A 16,727-nucleotide genomic window follows, 5' to 3' on the forward strand; every position below is an offset into this window, starting at 1 on the left:
AGGATATCATTGCATTCTACACTAGCCTGGCCAGCCACACTTTGCAAAAATTCTCTCTGTGAATCTAGTCTGGAGTCCCTCCCTTTCATAGCCAGTTCCACTCAGTACAAACTCTATCGCACCAATCTTCGCACCTTCTATCCCTTACTCTACTGCTCTCCCACTCTATACCTCCCACCTAGCCAGGGGGTTTAATAGAGAGCACCTTCTCTACCAATCAGCTGTCGATCTCTCCCTCTCCTGCCCAATCACTGCTTAGCAAGAAACTTAAAACTCTTTCGTCTCTTCTCCAGCCATCTTCTGATCGACTCCGGCAACCCTCCTCCACCCCAAGCACCACCAGATTCACATTAGTTCAAGGCCTCCTCTCTCCTGCTCTCCAGCTTTTCCACCACCACCACCAGGTCTAGACCCGGGGGGTCTTCTGATCCAGCGGCCTCTCCTCTTGCACTTCCCCCCTTTCTGATGTGATCTTCATGACGGGGGCTAGGACGCTGATGCACATTCTAAGCATTGTACTATAATAAATCTTTTCTCATTTAGTTCGCTGAGTCTCTCGTGATTGAAATGCATCAAGAGGGAGTTCAGTTATGTGTCCAATTGATACTGCCCTCAGACCAAATCAATTAACTAAATTTGGAAAATCTTTGACCAGGGAGTAATTCAATCACAGACAGTATTTATCAGTATTATTTTGTTACGTTTAAAGGATATTTTCGGCATCTGCCTTTAAACCACAAAAGCCCTTTTCTGTAATCTCGATTACCTCAGCCATCAGGGTAGCAGGGCATACATCACACATTGCATATTTTCTCCATATCTTCCAGCCATGCACACAGCTGTGTCAGTATCTGAAAACATTACAGCCCTGCTGGTGAACACACAGACTAATACTTCTCTAAAAAAAAAAGGGAAAGACGTGGCAAGACAAACAACACAAGCCGCTCCCTCCCTCTCTTATCTGAGCAAATGGGGCATCAATTCACACAGAGGCAAAGCAGAAAGGAGGCAACTCATCAAATACAGGCGACTGGAAATGTAAACTAGCGGCTGTGTGTGGAGCAATATCTCTATGTGTACTCTCAACACGTGTCAGCAACAGATTATTCACACGGGACTCCATTTGGAGAGGAAGCCACCGAGTTTAGTGAATCCGACTGTGTTGAGGTTGATTATGAAGTCAGAAACGATGAATTATTAAAACAAATGACACTCCAGATGTTTCCCCTGTCATCATGACAAACACTATCCCCTCTCAAGCGTGGAGATGCGAGCTGAGCATAACACGAGCTTGAAAAATCTCTATGGCCTCCCCTCCTTTTGTACGCGTTTGTGTGTGTGTGTGAGAGAGAGAGTAAGGCAGTGCTCTGTGCTGTTTCCATTCTCTGGAGGTACTGTCACTATGATACATTAGCAGGCTTCGGTCATTTGGTATTGTACAGTTAAAGCTTAGTGTTCATAAACTGCTGGTGCGAGGCCAGCAGGTAGTACATAGCCTGCTCATAATAAAGCTAAGGATCTTACATTAGGCCTAATAATTCAAACTTCTGCTCAACTCTGCCAGTGAACAATTAGTCGATCAATCAATTAGATGGACAAGAGACATTCAGTGAAGACAAATTCTGTGAATGTATTTAACCTGAAACGTGTATGTGTTTTTTATTGTATTACAGCTCACTGGGCACTTGTTTTCAGGTATATTATTCCCTTTATCCATTTCACATGGGCTTCTTCAGTGCCCCTTTTTTTGCTCTAAATTTAAAAATGAAAATGTTAAATGGTTTTTACTCATCTAGCACTTTTCTACCTACTCAAAGCACTTTATACTACTTCATATTTACACACAAGCACACACCAGTGCTGCAACCACTGGGAGGGTTGTGTCTTGCCCAAGGACACATCGTATGCAGCTTGGTCGGGCGATCACACCACCAACCTCATGGTTAATGGACAACCGCTCTGCCACAGCCATAAGGGAGTCTGGGATTTGGGTTACTTTTGGAACCAGCCTCCAGTGGCCATTAAAGTCACTGCAGCTCCAGAAGCTGGTGCCACTGTTCTACATAATATTTTAACCATTTCTGTTAGAGCAGATGTGTGTATGACAACACAAAACTGTGTCCATTTATTTCAAAGATGAACATTTTTATTGCTATGTTTGAGTGTTCAAACAGTCTATGTGAACATATTGCTTGCACACAGTCCAAGAGTTCTTGTTGCTGCCTGTCAGCTAATCGTGTTAAACACATATCGGTTTGTTGCAGTATTTGCAGAACAGATAAAGCTCTTCTGCTTCACTAATGATCCCCAAGAAGTCTTCAAGATAAAATGTTCTGCTGAAAACAGCAGGCTGGACTGCAATTAACACTGGTGCAGATGAAGGGAAATAACACTCACATATGCTCTGTCTCAACAAAAGTACAACCACTGGCTGCAGCATGCAATATTAAAGTCTTCTCCTGGAGAAATCAAATCTGTATTTCAGTCCACAGGGTGCCTTCCTCTTTAGCATTTGACCAGATCTAAATAGTCAAAGCCAGAGTGCAGAATGTGGGGTAAGAACTGCATGTTCTGAGGTCAATGTTCTGATCTGAGGCAGAAATATTCTTGCTGGCTTCCAGGCGAGGCAGAAACCAGAACCCTCAGGATCTCCACTTAACATCATAACTTGTTATCACACAGAAATTAAATGTCCACCACTTTCAGTGTTTTAGTTGGAAATAATTCACCTCCATTGTATCACATACTCAGACCTGCTGTGATACCTGCTAAAGAAGCAGTGGGTTAAATGTGTTTATCGACTGAACACTGAACACCTCCTCCTCCGTTTCCATCAAAACAAAACTCTCACTTGCTTCAGAGACAGAACTGTAAGACATGAAAAGCCCACAGTCAAGAAAAGCATTCCTAACTGTGTTTTGCTTTGCCTCTTCCTCCTTAAACCTGAACTAAAAACAAAATGACGGCTCTGTGAAAGATGCTTACTTATTTTTTTATTTTAATTCTAGCACCCTTTGATCCTTCACTGGGGAGTTTTGTGTTTGCTCCTTCCAAACGCTGAAGCTTAAATCATAGTGACAGGTACAGTGCAGCCTCAGTGTTGTTATGAACAACCAATTTGTGTTGCTTCTGGGCAGCCAAGAAAGTCCCAGACATTCTTTCATTAAGAAAGTAACAAGCTTTGTCCAGCACAGACTGAAAGCACTCGACAACAAAATGCACTTAAGCTAAACTGCTGTCCGGTGCTTTTAGAATTCCATCACAACAAGTCCAGCAGTTCAAAGAAAAACATAAACACACTGAAAAGATTCAAGATAGATCATCATTAATAGTGATACACAGATGCACATCCATATTCATATGGAAGAACAACATCATAATAACTAGCATCTGTTCTTCCAATCGGCTTGACCTGTAGGAGGTTTTTTTTGTTCAGCATTTTTTGTGCAATTTTTTTTTTTACAGGAAAAAAATGACACATAGATGAAGGACTGTTCAGCAATTTAACCAGAAACCCTGAATGTACTGCCAAGCTAACTAGTTGACAACAGCTCCTGAGATGAAGTAAACCTGCTGACTGAAGGCTTTTCAGAGGTCTGCCTGCACAATCCCTGCAGATAAGGATACAGAAAGTCCTGAAATGGCAGCTTGGACAAGCAACTTTAAAAAAAAAAAAAAAAAAAAAAACAACATAAACATCTACAAGACAACTTTGTATTTGAACTCTCTACCTGTCAATTTAGTGCTTTAAAAGAATTTGGCTTGACACCGATGCCAATTTCTCACCAAGATGAGCAATAGTCCAAAACAGATTTAGCTCTGTGTTCTAAATCATCAGTAACTGGCTTATCTGTTTAAATATAAAGAGCAAACACATCAAAGACTCTTGCTACATCTTCATTTCATGGTCTCTATCTACAGTTTTTAGATCACTTCCAGTGCAGACCCACCCTTTGGATGATGCATAAAAACATCAAATCATTAAAAGACTTAAAAATATTTCTCCTCTTTCATCATCATTCTAGTTCAGCCTGGTGTTGCCGTGGCTGGATATGAATCAACACTGCTGGCCTGTATTGCACCCTTTCTCTAAGCCAAGTTAAGATGAAATAAAGACACATTTTGTATGTGCTCTCTTGTTAAAAATTGCATTACAGCTGAGTCAACAAGCTGTCTTAAAATATCAGCCCTGCTCTCCTCAGAATAGCATCTTGAGTTGCGGTATCAATAGGTTACAACAGATTCCGTCATGTCTGATAACTCAGACGAGCTGCAAAAATAAAGCAGGAAACAGCAGAGCCTGATGGTATTTCTGTAACTCTTATCTTGATTTCAAACAGCTATCATCTTAATTGACAGTGCTGTTTCAAGCCTAATCATATTGACACCATCATTCTGACAATGTCAAACCCAACATCTCCTTATTTGCCACAATAATACAGTAGGTTCACCAACGAAGGCCAGTTTGATGTTTCGTTTGTGGCTAAATACATGGCTACACATGCATACTCGCCTTTAAGCTACATCTGACAACACCCATGCATTATATCATGGTGACAAAGGTGCATAAAAGGACGCTCCATTAGTCTAACAACTAGCAAATATTAGCCAACACACTTGTCAGATTCACTGTAATGGAAACCAGGAGGGATGTGTGAGCTCCCCCACCCTGCCCTGACCTGCCCCCTCTGTTTGAAACGAAGACCCAGAAGTGAAGTTTCTCATCGCCGGAAGCCATGAGAAGTGTCATCTGCACTGCAACATGAAATCCAGCCAGACTGGTCTGGCAAGGTGTTCACATGGCAACAGTGATAGGCTGAGCTTTTTTGCTCCGGTGTGTTACAGGCTTCAGATTGAGTTTAAAGGTTGTCAGTGACACAGTTTGCCTTGAAGCTGTCATGGCTGCATTCTGCGGTGCGCTAAATTACCAGCAACGCTCAGCTATGATGGTGTCAGCGTCGTCTTGGTAACCGGCTCGGTGAAGTTAATCTATGAAGTACCATGACCGCACCATGGCAGATGTGCCAAGTGCTGCTAAATTCCTTTTTTTAATTAACTACACTGTTTGAATTCTCTGTTAAGTGGTATTTTGGCAATATTTGTTTAGTTTTTTGTGGACGTATCTTGAATATTTGATATTTGCTAATGAAAACTGGTTTGTGTTACACTGACCGTGGAGTAAAATATTCAGAATTCCTTCTTATAAATTCATTTTCTTTGGTATGTTCTAACGTATGCATCACCAACATCACGCCTAAGTGTAACCAAAATGTCATTAGCTGTAATAAGTTGCAACAGAATGAATTCCAGTCCCAATTCATGACGGGTTTAAAGCCACCGCAGTGAATGTGAATGCAATTACAGTGCGACTGTGATACCATCAAAACAAAGACAATAGCTCTGGGCAGGACAAAGCAGGGCTAATTATATCGTGCTTCTGATGGAGATAGGAAGGAGCTGAAAGCTTATTCTTGCACCTTCCACGAACAGTTTTATGGGGGCGATAAATAGACAGGGTTTAATTGCACCATGCTGAGGTTACTGTGCCAGTTTCCAGACGCGGATTTAAAGACAAGCATGTCATATTGTAGATGACATTTTTCTGTGTGTGTGATAATGAAGCAGACTTTTAGAGAAGGGCTTTGAATTCATAATAATGCAACTATTTTCCAGACAGTGAATTCCGAACTTGCATTGTTCATGAGAGAAAAAATATAAAAGCTCTGCAAAATATAAACAAAAACAACACAGTTCGCTGCCGTCTAAATCATAAAAATAGAATAGAGGAATCGTTAAAAGGAGAAAGCAATCCAGCCTCCTTCTGTGCAGCGAACTCTGCAGGGAGCTGCGATGTGTGGTGTTATTATTAAAACTGTAACTATTTACTGTGTGTGTGAATGCAGCACAAGATGAGTCAGATATGCGATTTCTATAACCTCAGGTCTTACAGTGATTAACGAAAGACAGAGTGCAAATCTTCAAAAAGTGACTTTTTACTGACAAACAGTAGAAATACTGCAAAAGTGGAAAAAATACAAATATGATGAGACTCACCAACAGATTGTCATTTTATTAAATTAAAATGAACAAACATCAGTGGTATAAATCCACATTTCTCAATTTGGAGACTCCTGGTGGTGGCAGCACAAACAAAGCAGACACTGATGAAAGCACAGAGACGGCAGGTTCTCTCTGGGATTTAACCATTCTTCAACAAACACAAACATATGCCATCAGAATAAGTTCAAATACGCCACGATTGCATGCATTCCACACATACATGCTTTAAAAATCTCAACAGATGGGAACAGATAGAATGACTTCCACAGTCTGAAACCCAAAAAAAAAAAAAAAAACAGCACAAGGCAGCCTCCCTGCAAGGCTTCAACGCCAGAAATAGACCCTTTAGAGTAAACTCTCCTATTGATCTCAGTCCCAGGAGACCATGATACTGTGTACCAATTATATGGATTTCAGGTCTGGGTGTAAATTGTATCCAACTAAAGGCACATGCGCCTGGGCTAGTGTTCCTCTATACGCTGCCTTTAATTTGACATCAGGGGGGCAATAGAGACATGTCTGTCCCTTTAAAAGATATCGCACTCGTGTACGATGAATAATTCAAATGGAATAATTCCACTGAGGTTCTTGTGAGGTGGGACCAGTGTCTCGCCTCCTCCAGCAGTAGGACAGCCAGGAAGCTCATACATAAAAGATGAAAGGTTTGATAGCCTCCATTGGATTCAGCGGCTGGGATTGTGTGCCGCAGACTTTAGAGTCGTAGCCTGGCTTAGCTTCTCGCAGCCTGTGAACTGCCCACAGCCTCTCGGGCCTTGCTGCACGGGGCTCTCACTGTAATATCTTTGCCATATGCAACCCAGCTATGCTCTGCAGCCAGGAGGGGGGGGCGGAGGAGGAGGTGGTTGTGGGAGTATAAATAGCAACAACATGGCTGCACGAGAAAAAAAGAAAAGACCTCCGAGTTAGTTCACAAACCTGCAGGAATGTTGCAAACGCAGCCTGAAATAAAACCAGAATAATAATGTCTGGGGTCCCGCTGCTGTGCTTCTGGTGTATTTGTGTTTATCAAGATTTCCAAAATGTGTCATCACCTATTTCTCCAGCCTAAACCACCTACTGTCTAATTCAGCTGCAGTTATCGAACGTTGTGAGCTAAATCCGGCTCTTTAATTTTCCTTTTTCCATTCTGTTACATGCGGCTTATTCTCATCTCCACCGTGAGAGAACAGACAGATCTGTTCGAGTGGAGCCAAACCTGGTGCCTGCCCAATCGCCTGTCACAAGCGTGATAACATTTCACTGGAGCACATCAAAGATTGGCATATTTTGACTTTCTAAAAACAGGAGTGACATGCACGGTGCTGATATGCACAGAAGAAAAGCAACCTGCGGTGTGGCGCGGATTTATGGGCCCGTCTTGTTAACCTTACACTCCTTGGTTACCCGAGGGCAAACCTGCCATACTAAAACAACATAAAGGCCACATATTTTCAGTTCAAGGCATTTAATTATGTGACGGCAAAATATTTGTAAAGAGTTAGATATAACTGGCCGTCAAATCAACTGTGAACTTCGTCACTACTGCAGAGTTGATGGATTAAATCCCTGCAAGAACCAAAATGGCCCACAGAGTGTTTGTATTGATTTATATACAGTAACTCTGGGTTGACAAGGACACCTGTCAGCAGGAGATTTGATGGAGGTTAAAACACCACTTAATCCATTAAGAGAGAATTTGTAGCGCATTGGAGCTTTGCAGGAGCATAAGTGGCATTGAGGATTCGAGGGAATTATTGAGAAATAGCAGGCATGAAGACGTACTGCAGCAGCCTCTCTCTGTCTGTGCTTATCATTTGGCAAAGAGTGTTAGGTCCAGCGAAAGACTTTCACAGGGGCAGAAATGTCACTAATCAACTGTTCACCCAACCAAGATTAAGAGCAGCCAACACTCTGTATTGCGTGGAGCAGATGAGGGCACCCACTAATTGTCACCAGATAGTGCCCTTTCATTTTTAGTGTTCAACAAGAAAAGTTATTAATACTCAAAGACTCCATTCTAATTAGAAAAAGGTGGCTCGAACTTCTCCAAGCAGTAAAATTAGCATTTTAAAGGTTTTCTCATGAATGTTCCTTAACATAGAAACTTGGGAGCATTAAGAATATCTGGTCCATATAAGTACTAACCTTTGCTTTAGATACCTCAGGTTTGGGTAGACGTGTGTTTGATGTGGAGCTGCTCATTCTGTGCGCTGATTTCCATTTTACACACAGCAGCTCATTTATACTTGACTTCCATCCAGCTACACATACAGTGTGCCAACGAAAGATTATGCTCAGTGAAACTACGTATGCATGATGCAAACATGACTTTCTATGCACGGCAACTACTATGTTAAGGGAAGAGTGAGGGTCTGGTTATTCTTCTTCTATGGATGATATGTGATACAAATGAAAACACTAACTGATGGGAGCCTATCCCAACTATCAATGGGCCTAAGGCAGGGTACACCTTGGACAGGTCGTCAGTTCATGGAAAAGCACTACTGATGATTTTTTTCCCAGATATTGTCTCTCAAGGTTCAGCCACCTTGCTTGCTTCACTCCCGTCCTATCCTGATATGCTGAATAAAGATGCTTTTGATACTGATATGCAGTAAATGCCATGCACCTAGGCACTGGATCCAGACTGTGGAAGCCTGCTGTTTTGGATTTTGCTGATTTAAAAAAAAAAAAAAAAAAAACAGGCACGTGTTAGCCATCTCACACACAGCATCTGGTGAGGTGTCACATCGGAATGGTAACTACACACTCTATGATGGTGGCAAAATGACAGCAGGGAAAACACACACTATTACAGATAATTAAGTAATCTTCTTTTCAGACTGTATCATTGTAATCAGCAGTTATCGTCAAAGCCCCGTCCACAGAATCATCCCACACCCCCACCTGCAGTGAGGGAACATTATTAATACTGAAGTCTAGACTGTATCATCACTTCAACAAAGTTCCACCTCTGATCATCTTCTGTCATGATTTAGAACAACATTGTTTCAGGTTGAGATTTTAAATATAATAATGCTAACTGCTGTACAAAAACGATCCAACAGGCTTAGTGACATGTTCCTTCATAATAACCTGCAAGTGGGACTTGCTCCCCCATTAGGGCACCTAGTGTGCAGGGTATAAATCTACTGCTGAACATATTGCCTATCTGTGAAATGGATACAGCATTATTTATGATGCAATGCACATCTTTATTGGGAGCAAATGGGCTTCAAGCTGAGCACAGAAAGCAGGTTTGACCAGCATGCACAGCGGTTCTGGCCTGATCTGTTATTCATCAAGTACAACACAGTGAAGTAAAACATCTCATCTGTATGTAATGTGTGTTTCCATTTGTCATGATAAATACCATTGATGACAGCTTTAACAAAAATGAGGCCAAAACATCCTGATTGCCCCCTGGTGGCTAAATCTAGTCATAAAACCCTGCGTCCTTCATGTGGGAACACCGACCCAACTAAAACCTAAAAGTACTCCTCAAATAAAGAGATGGTTTACGGCTTGTTAGCTAGATTTTATTACACCAATCTGTGTTCAGATGCTTAGTTATTTACATATGTTTAAATTTAATTAATTAATTAATTATTTAAGTAACGTTGCAGTCAGCAGCCAGGCTCATCTATTCCTCATCATCTAGGCTGTGAGGCTTGACCTCCCCGTTTTACAGATATTTGTAACAAATGGTGAGCCGAGACGAGACAGACGTACACACCTGCTACATATATACAGGTCTATGCTATACATACCTGTATATCATTAAGTTAAAATGACCACATTCATGCTTGCTCTAACCAGCCTTTGTAACCCACAGACTGTATTATTCTCACATCATATCCTGCAGCTCAAAAAAAGGCCAAAACAAGCTTCTCCTCCATTTTCATGGCCAGTGGTGACAACAACAATGGCCTTCTGAAAAAGTTAATAGATTTTTAACATGGTGCGGCTGCACAAAAAACTCAGAGTTACTCAGAGTTGCCACACGCAACGAGTTGCCTTCCTCTTGTTTATGGGGACAATTGGACAAAGATTGGACCCCATAAAGTAGTATTTTTGATTTACCCTTAAAAACACCCTGTTTGTAATTTAGAGAGTACACATTATTTTGTTTACTTTGTGTGGGGGGTTTTAAAGAGCAGAGTGGTAAGAAGGCAGCTGGTTACTGTCTGTTTTCTTCTGTTGATAAAGAGCTGGCTGCACTGTGGGCCCTTTGTTTGAGTTGCATTCAGCTTTTCTCTTTTATTGTGAGCATCGCTTGAAATTGAGTGTTTTCAGCAGAGGAAACCCCATTTCAGCTTTCACAATATATACATTATCCTACAAAACGTAGTGCTTTACAACAACCCCAGCAGGCTCTGAAAGCAAAACTCTTCTGAAATGATTGAAAAAAAAAAATAAAGAGACCAATGATGGCTTAACTTAAACTACTCCACACTGTGAAGTGACCCAGTCTTTGACTAACCAGAACCAGATTAAACAAAGTCCTACTTATACCATTATGTCTTGTGCATTTTGGATGAGCTTGTGGCTGCAGCGTTACATTAAAATGGACAGTTTTTAAGCTTTTGTCCCTCCACCTGGGTCAGCAACTCCCACATCAGCAAAGACCTCTGCCATTTCCAAGAACGACTTTTTATTCACAAAGCTGTTGCTCTCAACTGATTTTTTTTGTATGTGACGGGAGCAAAGCCAATCAGTGAGTCAAAGTTCCTTGTCAACAAAAAGTTTTCGGTTCATGCTTTGAATTCAAGATTTATTTCATCTTGCTGCATCTCACTCTGGTCCCCTGTTCCACCGCTCCATTCACTATTCAGTGTTTCTTGTAAGGAAACTGCATCTGATCTGACTTTTTGACTGGAATCGACAGGAAGGTCGATTAAACGTTAATTATAGACCAACAGACTGCAGAGCTGGTATATGTTACGTTTAATTGGCCTAAAAGGCTGATAGGAGGCGTACTTATGGATTTGGAGCAAAGCTGCATTTGTTGTTACTATTTAACACTAATGATTCTGAGCAAGAGAGTCGATGAAAGACAGAGAGATCTATAATGACGAGACATATCCTGGTAGCTGAGTAGATGTTAAAATGGTCATTGAATTAAGTAAAATGTTCAAATTGTTACTTAGGGTTTGATCCAAGAGCCAGATGTGGAAAACCCACTGAAATGTGCCTGTAAAAACCTCACTTCATCCAGACAAATTAGAGGATGATTATTAACCCTGATCAAAAACATGGTCAGCCCAGAGATGAATAACAACACCGCTGCACCAATTAATGAGCAATCCCATTTGAAAGGAGGACAAATTGGTGCAACTTCCCTGCGAATCACACATGCTTCTGAATCAAAGAGGGTTTTTTTCCTTCCTGTGATAAACATGATGTACCTCATGATCAGAGATGACTCCTGAAATACCGACAAACATAGTAGTAGTAGTAAAGCAAGGGCCCAACTACTGCACACACACACACAGACTGAATATGAATTGGGTTCTGAATACTAGGAATTGTATGGTCAATACATTCAAATGTTGCTCAGCTCTTAAAATGAGCGTTCTTATTTTCAAGCATCCTTTTGGGAATAAAGTGCCATCATCTAAAGTTGAAACATTTTCCAAGTATCCAAACTCAGCATAGCACCGCAGCCTCGGGGGGATACCCAAATACAAACTGATAATCATCATTACTTCAAATCTAAATCCACACTCGGACACAGGGGGGGTCTGAGTAATGAGGTTGACAATCTGGGCTCCAATGTAGGATGAGAATCTAGGTCAGCCCTCTTCTGGGCAAACTAACTTTACCCAAAGCATCGCAGACATTCCAGCAATGTAAGCAATCCTGGCAATAAAAAAAATGTATAACTATAACAAATATGCAGATATCTTACAGCAATTAGCTGAGCTTTGTTCCCCGCTATCGGCGCACAGCAGGGGGATTATTAGCATTTTTGTTTCTTTTCATGGCAAGGTCGGATCACAGATTCAGATAAGGACCTTTTAGAGGAGGCTGCAGTCAGCTGGCTGCCATCATGTGCTGCTGTATCTTATTGCTGAATACATAACAAATGAGATATTAAAATGTATTTTCTAATGCAAACCATCTGTTTGTAAATCTGCAAACAGCTCCCAGTGTCCAGCCAGAGATGCAACCAGGGGCCGCGACGTGCCATCAACATTAAGCTCTTCTCACCATTCAGCAGTGATATAATGTTGTTTCTACGCAATTTATGCAATCAAACAGATGAAATATGATATCAAGATCACTGCACAATGTGATTGCCTACAGCATACATAAATCATCTTGAATAATCACTGACCTAATCAGCCACAGTAGCCTAAGCACAGCTTCTAGTAGACGGTTAATCATGGGCTGTATGTTGCTGTAACCCATTAGAACTTCAGCTTTTCTATTGTTTTAAAAGGAACCTGGTAATTTGTATAGTTACTCTGTGCAGCCATTTGGGTAAGAGGGCCGTGAAAGCAGCACGCGGGTAGGCAAAATGTTAAATAGGTCACAACACACTCATCCTGTCCAACACTCACAGGTCCAGATTTCCCCCATTGGACCAACCTCCTGTTTCCCATGCTATCTGGCTGCAGCGCCTCAAACTGTGGGAGCCTGGTCACCGCAGGGAGAGCAGCTTGGAGTAGGAGTGTGTGTGGGCTTGTGTGTATCAAGTAAAAAAGTAAGGTTGTGTATCCCCCGTATGGCCTCCAGCCTTGAATCTTGGAGAGCTTCACCTCGTAGAGTTGGCCAAGCTGCCCTGCCTTGATTCATACAGAGCCAGTAGCACATCGAGCCAAGCACTCTAGAAAATAAAACCACACACACAAAGCATCACCATTCAGCTGAGCCTCAACCCCCTCAGCTCCTGATTTTGGATTCAACCTGCGAGTGTTTGTGCCAGAATCTTTGGATTTGAATAGTCACACTTGAAAACTAATTTTTAAATACAGACTTGTTGTGAACCCCCCCCCCCCCCCCCAAACCAAAACTCCCTAACGCTAAAAAATAAACCTACTTTTGCATAAAACAAAACATCAAACTTGTTGGCAGGATCCTCATGTTGCTGCATTCAAGTGAGAAACACAAAGAAACTTTCCCACAGTCACCCTGATGCCGCCCTCTCTTCACTTCCTGCTGTGTATCATCCTCTGTGTGCTTCCAAATTCACTTCTGCTCACTGTAAATCTTATGGCACTGAAGAGAAAGAAGGAACAAGTTGTGCCAAACAATCAGAAGGGGGAAGCAATTCTGACACCAGCAAGACGGATAATACAACAGCAACCCTCTGCAGGACTGACATTGTGTCAGTAGTTTGTCACTGATGTCTACCTCAACACTGACATTCCGGCCATATGCTGTGCGCCCTTCAGAGTCCTCACAGTGAAACACCTGATATTCATTAACCACCAGTTGTAGGGATTGCGCAGTAGATGTGGTTGGAAACAATATGCGAGTGCTGCTGAAACACAAGACAGACAGTGCAGTCAAGTGCGTCCACAAAGGCTGTGAGGCATCTGCTGCCTCGGACAAATTAATTGTGGAGTAATTATGAGAGGAGGCTCCCCGGAGTGTTGTGTCTCAGCATTCCCTCTAATACCGGGGCACCAAAAGGTGTGGCGCTGCGTGGATTGGCTCATACTAACTAATAAAACAAAGAGCGTCTGAGTGTGTGTGTGTGTGTGTGTGTGTGTGTGTGTTGTGTGTGTGTGCGTGCGTGTGTGCGCACAGCCATGCAATAAGCCATCTCTGAACTTGAGCGGCGTAACAAATTAAAAAAAAACATGATCAGCGTGAGTGCGTTACCTCGGAAGAGAAAGGCTTTGCTGCCGTTGTGGAGCCCCGCCACTTGCGTAATTCCATAGGTGGCATTTGCCAGGTCAAGTTCGTTGATGATATCAATCTGATAGTCTTGGTCTGATCCGAAAGCCAAAGCTGGAGAAGAGAAATGAGGGTTAAGAGGAGGAGCAGTGGGTTTATTATACAGCATGATGGAACCGGACAACTAAAATCTTAAGACATGGTCACAGCATGCGTGGATTCCCCTGCTTAAAACATGGCTGGTTGTGGAAAAGTCACGCAGCTGTATGTGGATTAGGCAGTAAGCTTGCCCACTAAAATGAGCCGCATCTGCGCCCGCAGCCATCACCTGTGCACTCGGGCTGTATAGGTGCTCTCTGTGCGCGCTAAGGTAAAAAAGGTCGTGTCTCTTTTACCTTTATTTGTATCCAGGCCCATGTACACACTCACTGTACGAGCTGCATGTGATTCAAAAACAACTCGCTGCAGTCGGAAGACACTAACAACAACCTGACATGTTTGCGCGCAAGGTGCAAACTGAGGAGCGCAACTCGCTCATATCACAAACATCACATCTACTCCTAGCAGTCACAGAGTGGCGAACAGTTCATACTCACATGGTTTGGTAAAAAAGAAAAAGGAAAATAAAGCCACGTAAATATCCATTTGTGTCAGAGTTGCGCTGTACAGTGAGTCCGTGAGTTGTGCGCTTTTGCGGAGTATCCACACTATAACTAACCAGCTCTGCTGTGTCTGGCGTTGTGCGCTGCTGCTCCTACCTCGCCTGAATGTGGAGGAACGGAGGAATGGTCCACAACACAAGCGCAGGGGGTTACCTCACTGGAAATCCATATCACTTTATGACGTTTGAACGTGTCCACTCACACGCTGCATAGCACACACACCGAAACAAGGTCACGTTTATTCAGGACAGCGATTAATCTGGAGCGCAGACGGAAAGATGAAGGATATGCTCAACAATTAATTTGTGTGGTTCCCCCTGTTCAGAGCACAGAAACCTCCAGTGTGGAGGTGAGAACAGGGTTTTCAGAGGAAACTCAGAGCGGAGTATAAGGGAATGCTCTGTAATGGAGAGGTAGGCTGCTCTCACTTGTCACAGCAAACAGAGAATTTCCAGTCTCATGGGATAAGTTAACAGCACTGCAGCTGACACAGTCAAACAGACTTTATTAACAGTGTGAACACACTGGAGATTGCAGAATATGAGTTTGCTCTATTAGACAAAAAATCTTCATACTCCATCCCTCCATCGGATTCCTTTTACTCCAACATCACCACCCCTTCCTCCCCACCACCTCCTCATCCACGCCTCAGATAATCCCTGGGATTTCCACGCACTTCTGCTCCAGTCCTCTTTGGGACCTCTCCTTATTGAGAATCATTAATCACACCCTTCCCCATGCCTGCCTCTAATTTGTGTACATTGTCATGTTGTCTGGGTTACCTGCATCAACTGATGAGGGGCTGTGGCAGAACAGAGGCGTCTGCTTAGTGATTTCGACAGTTACACAGTGTGCACCGCCTGCTCCACCTGTGCTCGTGCATTTTACAGAGATGGTGCTTTGTGATGCAGGTCACAGTTTCACCCTATCAAATTAGACTGTAAACAACAGCAGCAGCATTCTGCAAAGCAAGTCTCTTCACTGATCCAGAACCATAAAAATCATGAGGAAAAAAAACAACATAATGTTTTAAATTACAGATTGCAGAGCAGCAAAAAAAAAAAACAAGGGAGGGAGAAGGAGAATTTCATTTGCTTTTGGACAGGCAGTGATTTACAGTCAACACATTTCTGCTTACCAGACTTCTAATACATGAAAAAATATCACCAATCCAGCCGCAATGTAGCTCGGCTCACTTACTCTTTTGCCATCTCTTATTAAACATTGGGCTCGTGTGTGGAATTATCTACAGAAGCACAGCACATGAGCATAAAGGCTTCTGCAGCCAAGCAAGGAAACAGAAGGAAAAGCAAAAGCGGAGTGAAATGAATACATTTCCTTATGAATCTTAATGCCAGTGCCAGTTGTTTCCCATCTGTACTTCGTGTTTGTAAATTGAACAGCGCTGGCATTTTGCCGACCACTGATGCCAGAAGATATCATGATGTATATATTAAAAAAACAGGGCTTTATTTATATACATACAATTAACATAGATTGGATGCGGTGCATATTAATGTGAATAAAACCATTTTTGTTACCTGGGAAAATGAAAAATATTGTTTTTGAAAAACAATTTCATTGGACTCATTCAGGTGACTAAAAGCTTTCATGACTCATGATGCTCGTGTTGATGCAATGCTGGAAAACATTCACATTTATCTTGGTTTGAGGAGTTGCTGTCCCAGTCAGCAGAGCCAGAAGAACACTGAAAACTCCACTTTAGTCTTTCTGTGCACCTTGTATGAAGAGGAGTGACCCTGGGGGCCAATGGTTAAGTGTACGGTAACATGCACTCTAAAGGTGCTCTCAGATTTTATTACCCTTGCAAGTAAGTTGTTTTCCACTACGGCCAAATTGATATTTAGGGTGCATCTTTTCATCTAAAACTATTTGCAAAAAGACTTTCAGGAGATTGTTGTTGTTCCAGTGAGAAACCGTTCATATACTCATCACAGTGACCTTTGGCCATAAAAACATTTGGGTCATATCTGAAGAAATTCCCTCAAGTCATTCCTAAAATATTGTCAGCAAGACAATGAAGGCACCAACATGAATGTGAGCAGAATTAGCTTCATTATTTAGTCCCATTCTTTAGATAGCAGGATTTCAGTGTGCCCCAGCTGTTTTCACTCTTCATTATAACACCCACCATCT

General features: G+C 42.2%; 1 protein-coding gene across 1 annotated transcript in view; it reads right to left on the bottom strand.

Annotated features, from left to right (window-relative positions):
* Positions 1-14,631, bottom strand: part of LOC114433266 (protein kinase C-binding protein NELL1-like) — a 201,504-nt gene extending 186,873 nt beyond the window's left edge. The window contains exons 1-2 of the mRNA XM_028401745.1: positions 14,505-14,631; positions 13,894-14,022 (exon numbers count right to left, since the gene is read on the bottom strand). Of these exons, the coding sequence (XP_028257546.1) occupies positions 13,894-14,022; positions 14,505-14,553 (178 nt within the window). The 5' untranslated portion in view covers positions 14,554-14,631. The remainder of the gene's footprint in view (positions 1-13,893; positions 14,023-14,504) is intronic.
* Between the last annotated feature and the right edge of the window lie 2,096 nt (positions 14,632-16,727).

Source organism: Parambassis ranga, chromosome 3 (genome assembly GCF_900634625.1).
Source record: "Parambassis ranga chromosome 3, fParRan2.1, whole genome shotgun sequence".
NCBI classification, from domain to species: Eukaryota; Metazoa; Chordata; class Actinopteri; family Ambassidae; genus Parambassis; species Parambassis ranga.